We start from the raw sequence: 6029 nt of genomic DNA, 5'->3' as shown, positions 1-6029 counted from the left end.
GATAAATAAAAGCAAAATTGACCTAATTAGTGCATGTTTGGCAACAGAAGTACTTCTTTCTCCAAGAAGTTGGCTTTTACTTTTCATGACTCGTTTGTATAAAAAAACTCGAAGCACTTAAAAAAAAGTTGCAAATGCTAACTTTTGTTTCACGGCTACTACTTATTTTTTAAACATTTTAATAACTTATAAGTCTTAACTTCTCAAATCTACTCCACTTGTTTATTTTAAACAAGAAGTCACTTCTTTTAAACTCACCCAAACGGCCCCAAAAGACAATTCTTCTGTACCAAGCCCCAAAAACCAATCGTCAGAGGGAACAGAACCCTACTATTGTCGTGTACAGTTATTTTGTTTTCACAAGAAGCAACGGTTGGTACATTGGTTCCAAGGTTGTGAGAATATTTTGTTTTAGAGAGAAACATTACCCAACAACTATAGATTGTTTAATTAAATGTCTAAGCATACAAACTGATACTGCCTCTACATTGCAGCTAACAAGACCGAGTACAAACCCTAACGCACGCATAAAATTTCGTATGTAAGCTAAATCCTAAAATTAAAACAACGAAAGCTACCGCATTGTTAAATGCTGTTAATAGTATAAGAATGGAAAATTCCCACCAACAGAATTTAATGGCTAGACTTATCTCTACAAACAAAAAGTACAACTCAACAACATTGATGTACATCTAAAAAACTACTAAACCTGTATTAGTCACAACCAACTGATTCAGCCTGAGAATTAAACTCTGCAAAAGAACTTTTAAACATTCACCTAACACTCTAGTAGTCTAGTTCAAGGTCTCGAAAGAACTTTTCAACATTCAAAGAGCAAAACTCCTTAGTTTAAGAGGGTCTTTTATCCAGACTCAACCAGAGCAAAAAATTCCCCAGGCATTCACTTTCTCTATCTGAAGACATGGACGGATGGCCTAAATTATTCGTCTTACATGCAACCTATGCTGTTAAGATGATGATCTTGCACCAGATGAGTTCCACAATGATTGAGTTCCTCGGACCGTTTGTACTCTGTAATTCCAGAACCCTCATCTAAACAATAGTCAGATTTATAACTATCAGTACTTTTACTTCATCTTTATTAATCAGAACAGAACACATCTAAAACCTCTTACCTTCTGGAACATCAGCATTACAATCATCACCCTGTCTTTCAGAATGATCTTCGATGAGTCTGAGCTTCTTTACTCTCTTCTTTGACTTTTTAGGAGTAATATATTTCTCAACTCCTGGGACTTCGGCACTACAATCATCACATTCAGATTGGTCTTCAAACTGTCCAAGCTTCTTTACTCTCTTCTCTGATTTTCTACTGGTACTACTATCTTTAGCTTTATTATCTTCAAAGTTCAAATTCAAATATAATGAGATTATTCTTAATGAGGAATACACTTTAAGCAATAAGAAGCAGAATAATAAAAGACATACATGTTCTGCTTTTAGAATCCTGAATAAGCATAAGTATCAGAGCTGCATTTGCCACATCCAGACCATAAACTCGAACTATATTCACCTATACAACAGGTAATTTATCACCATAGCACCCCAACATGAATCAGTATAATGATCAAAGTTTGCATATGCTTAATATTCATGAAGAAATGAAATGCAACTAAAACAGGCACCAGTGAAGTATCAAACTTAGGAACTTCCCACCTAATGTCTACTATAATAACATAATGCGCATCACTTTCAATTCCTCTAGCACATCCACTGTTGTTTAATGCCAATTTTCTTAAAAAACGCGAGACACAATTTTGAAGCGCCATTAAGCACACCCTTATTTGACCAAATATAGTAATCACAAATGTGACAAGAATTTAACAGGATCATAAGGATCATCTTTTTAAGGGTAATTCCGTCTTTCAAACTCTGTGCCATAAGGGTGCTTTTTTGTGTTTTTATAGTATAACAGCCAACCATAATCAGTCCGATGACTAATGCTTGCAACTGTGTGTTAAAACTAACAGTGGAACTAAAGGAGCCACAAAAGTATCTAACTGAGAAATAAAAATACCTTGAATGTGTAAGCCGAGATCATATGAAATACTAAAATATCTCCTTCCAATAGTCTATGATCCATTGCAAACCCTCTCCAACCAGCACTCAGACCATGCCGCTTCGTGAGATATGTTGTGTCCCTTTGTTTTCCATGGTCATCCACCAAAACAACTCTGACATCTTCTTTTGGCATGTGAAACTTACAAAATTCCAAAGGGAATATCTACATCCAAAAAATAAATGCCAAAGAACTTTTTTAATACATTGATTGCAATATTGGCTACAAAACTGATATGCATATTTTGTTAAAGGAGAGAGTCTGGCATGCTTACCATCCAGAAACTATAAGAAACATTGGATGGGAGCATTGGTTTTGAAAATCTAGGATATTCCACTGGTATGCTTCGAAGCACTTCTTCTGCCCGATCCATAACAGATTTCTTAGCATCATCATCTTGATACAGGCTATCAATAAGGGTCTTCTTCCGTCCATAGCTAAAGTTGGTAAAAAATGCGGGTAAGTTGACAAAGCAATGTATCATCCCAACAAATAATTTATTTATATGCCTTTAATAAATTAGGATATATTGGGAAGGCATTCCAATTAGATATTTTTACCTCACTTTTCCTGGATTAGCCGGATCAACCTGCAAGATAACACAAGACACATTTACTATTAATTCAGTTTATGCAAATAACAAAAAAAAATATGTTATAATAGATACAACAGTTCTCAGCAAACTATACAATAATAAGTTCCTCATGACACTTCATCAAATAATAGTGCCTTTCTAATTTATATACATGACCTCTACGTAGGTTATAAGTATCAGCACTCTAAAGGCTAATGATACATTTAATCAGACACATTTAGTAGCAGAAAACATTTGACAGCAATTTGCACTCTGAAGAGTACCGTCCAAAGTATGAATGCATAAGCTATTGGAATATAATATTACAAGAGTGACATCACCTCGAAAATCAGCCGACCTTTTCTTGTTTCCATTCCAATGTCTCAAATTTTAATCGAGTAAAATCCAACTCATTCCTCTCTAGGATGAATAAGCAAGATTTTTTTGTCTTTAAATATATTTTAACAGTAAAGTTGGAGAGCATATAGGATACAGAGACGCCAGATCACCAGAGCTTCTTACTAGGTGCCAATATCGAGGCACAAAATAAAAGCCATTCAACCTTTTTAGTACATTGTAGTAGAATTGAAAAACAATTATGGGTTGTTTTCTAAGCTTAAAATTCATTTAGAAGCTGGAAATGGTGCAAATGACATCTCTGGATAACCAAAACAATTTGGATTTGAATTGATTCTACATGGCATTGATACATAAGCTTAAATTTGAGAATCTGTAATAGCAACTCAATTCATGTGACTTTAAATCCATCATTTGATAAGAATTTGATGTTCACAAACACAATCTTAGGGAATTACAGCACTGATAAATAGTCTTATTATTAGAGTGGCAAAGAAAATTCTAATTAAAATAACTGTATTGTGGTTACTAAATCCTATTCATCTTGGCACTGCGTTGGCCCTTGGGCAACCAAAGGAGCATTCCAACAGATTTAGGCAATACGGGAATCTTTAGACACTTGCTCCCTCCTTTGACCTAAGTTGTGTGCTCAACTGTAGGTACTGTGATTTTAATGCATTTAATGAGCACACGAGTATTTGTTACTAAAATGCAGTAAATTCGACATTTTACAACACAAAAAATAGTTAAAAGATCATAAATACATCAGACAATCCCCCTGAAACTTAATCGCCTAATTCCAATCACAGAAGAACATAAACTACTCATGTAAAGCAAGTAACCGTGATATCATTTGTATTTAATTGATTTCATAATTTGAATAAATGAAATAGCAATTTATTATACAATTTGTTATATTAGATAATAGATCATTAGGACCGTCCCAAATGAGCTATATAATAAAAAGGGGGTTGCTACCAGTATATACTAATATCTTTGTTGTAGAACTTTATTCGTTATTTAAGTTTTACAATTATGATCCTACCCAAGGAGATGTAATCTTTGAGTTCGGCTTTGTCCCCAAAAGAAATTATAAAAATTCTTACTCATTCCATTCCATTCCATTCTCCCCAACCAAACACAACATAAGAACGCGGCAAAAATTAGATATTACTCTATCAATGTTCCTTGATTCATCACAAACTCCAGTAAAACTTGATATTGTTGGTGATGAACTGATAGCCATCAATTTTATTATTGGACCAATAAATGACAACTGCCCATTGCAATGATTAAAGTCCATCATAGAAAAACAAGAAACTCTCTATTACGATGTGAAAAGTAGCCAAGTCCATCAATTCAATCCATAAATTGATTAATAAAGGAGTGAACAAGTGGAGAGGCTTTTAACTCTTGCATTTTAACGAATGAAAATGTACTACATCAAGAGTTAGTGACGAAAGAACCTAACCTGAATCCAATCTAACAAGGTCAAATCCCCACAAAGCTTTCTTAGGTGATAAATGTGTGTGGCATCCATGCTATTTGGCATAACCAAATTGAAAAAAGAAAATGAAAAAAATCTATGGCTGAACCAAATGAACAAGCATAAAGACTGATAGACACAAGATCAGCAACTTGACACAACAAATACAAGAACCTAGTTGTTAAGCGTTCTTCGACATCCATCTGATAGTTATAAGCACAACAAAAATCGTCCAAAGACGCAAAAAATTGAGCGCTTTTGGGCAGACTTAAAAGTATGACTTATGGCTTATAGTGACTTAATGCGACAAGAGCTCAGCTTAAGGCTAATTTTATACTATAGATACTTATTAGTTATTAAAAAAATAATAATAACAATGAATTTGAATATTTATTTAGTTATTTTAGTGTTGAAATTGATCCTCATTTAAAAAATCATAAAAATGTAATAAACTAATTAAAAAATTAGCTCATACCAACTTCTGGTTTTAAGTCAGTTTTTGGCTTATTTCTAACTTTAAGCCACTTTTGACACTAGTAGACTTTTTCAACTTAACGTCGAAAATGGCTTAAAGTCCGGTCAAAAAAGCTCAGCTCAGGCAAACATGCACAAGTCTTCTACGCTTTCTATATACAGCTAGTTCTAATGAATCAAACAGGAATTGGACTGGAAAAAAATCGATCACAGCACAAACTACATCTACTTATCAAGAGAAGGCATCAAATCAAATTCTTACTTTCTTGGCCTTGGATTTAGAGCTGCAATCCTTCTCTGCAGCCACCATTTTCTTTGTCTCCAATTTAGACCTTTGCTTCATCTGTGAAACAAAAAAACCCAGCAAAATAACATAATATGTACACATTTTCATACACACACACAACGCACACACTTGTGGAGAGAGAGAAAAACCATGGATGTTGATCTGGGTTTTGTCTAAAAACAATACTGGGAAAATCTTTATTTACTTTGAGTTAATCTATTCTTGTATATCTGAATCATTCAGATTGTAGCCTTCTCTATTGTACTCTCTATTTCAAGAAATATTGTATAATACTCCATGTACTTTGAGTTGTGTTTGGACTTGGAAGACAGGCGGGCAGGCAAAAAAGTTAATCAAATCGGACAGAGACAGAGAGATGCAGATGAAGCGTTGGATTTTTGCGGTCAAGTACATAGTTCATGGTAATTATGTGGATAATTTATTTAACTATGGCTTTGCCCATTTATAGACACTAAATCTTTAATATCATGAAAAAAAATCTATAATGTTTTATTTCCTTATTAATATCTAGAACAACAAAGCATGTTCTTCCAAAAAAAATAGTTATCAAAAATATTACTTTTTAAAAAAAAATTGAAATTTTTCGATAATTGTGAAAATATCTTTCAATCGAATGCAATTAAATACAATTTACTTATTTTGTTGAAAAAAAATAGTTGCAACTCATTCCCGATCACCGTACTGCATATCCCAACTTCGTCGCCGTCTTACCCTCACCCACAATCCATCATAGAATACGAACTTGCAATTC

At 33.7% G+C, this 6029-nt stretch overlaps 1 protein-coding gene across 3 annotated transcripts; it reads right to left on the bottom strand.

The window, feature by feature from the left end:
• Positions 1–554: 554 nt before the first annotated feature.
• LOC108225769 (B3 domain-containing protein Os01g0234100) lies at positions 555–5589 on the bottom strand. 3 transcript variants are annotated; one of them, XM_017400721.2, is made up of 8 exons: positions 5407–5532; positions 5234–5314; positions 2641–2669; positions 2355–2517; positions 2039–2245; positions 1450–1534; positions 1137–1361; positions 555–1053 (listed from the first exon to the last, which is right to left on the bottom strand). In XM_017400721.2, exons 1-8 carry the CDS (start codon positions 5407–5409, stop codon positions 950–952), a joined length of 897 nt encoding a protein of 298 aa, XP_017256210.1. In that variant the 5' UTR covers positions 5410–5532; the 3' UTR covers positions 555–949. The 3 variants fall into 3 exon arrangements, with proteins under 3 accessions (XP_017256210.1, XP_017256211.1, XP_017256209.1); XM_017400722.2 differs by having other exon boundaries at positions 806–1053; positions 5463–5589; XM_017400720.2 differs by having other exon boundaries at positions 806–1053; positions 5234–5515.
• Between the last annotated feature and the right edge of the window lie 440 nt (positions 5590–6029).

Source organism: Daucus carota, chromosome 6, assembly GCF_001625215.2.
Source record: "Daucus carota subsp. sativus chromosome 6, DH1 v3.0, whole genome shotgun sequence".
Taxonomy (NCBI): domain Eukaryota; kingdom Viridiplantae; phylum Streptophyta; class Magnoliopsida; order Apiales; family Apiaceae; genus Daucus; species Daucus carota.
Note: the sequence above shows the minus strand (reverse complement) of the source record. Positions and strands in the feature narration are given on the sequence as shown.

Bases quoted from the DNA above. Each gene is read 5' to 3' on its own strand.
- LOC108225769 (XM_017400720.2), bottom strand. From the start codon at position 5,365: ATGAAAATGTGTACATATTATGTTATTTTGCTGGGTTTTTTTGTTTCA. The intron at 2,670-5,233 runs GTAAGAATTTGA...GTTATCTTGCAG, and splicing joins CTAAATCCAAGGCCAAGAAA to GTTGATCCGGCTAATCCAGG. The intron at 2,246-2,354 runs GTAAGCATGCCA...TTTTGGATGTAG, and splicing joins TTTCTTATAGTTTCTGGATG to ATATTCCCTTTGGAATTTTG.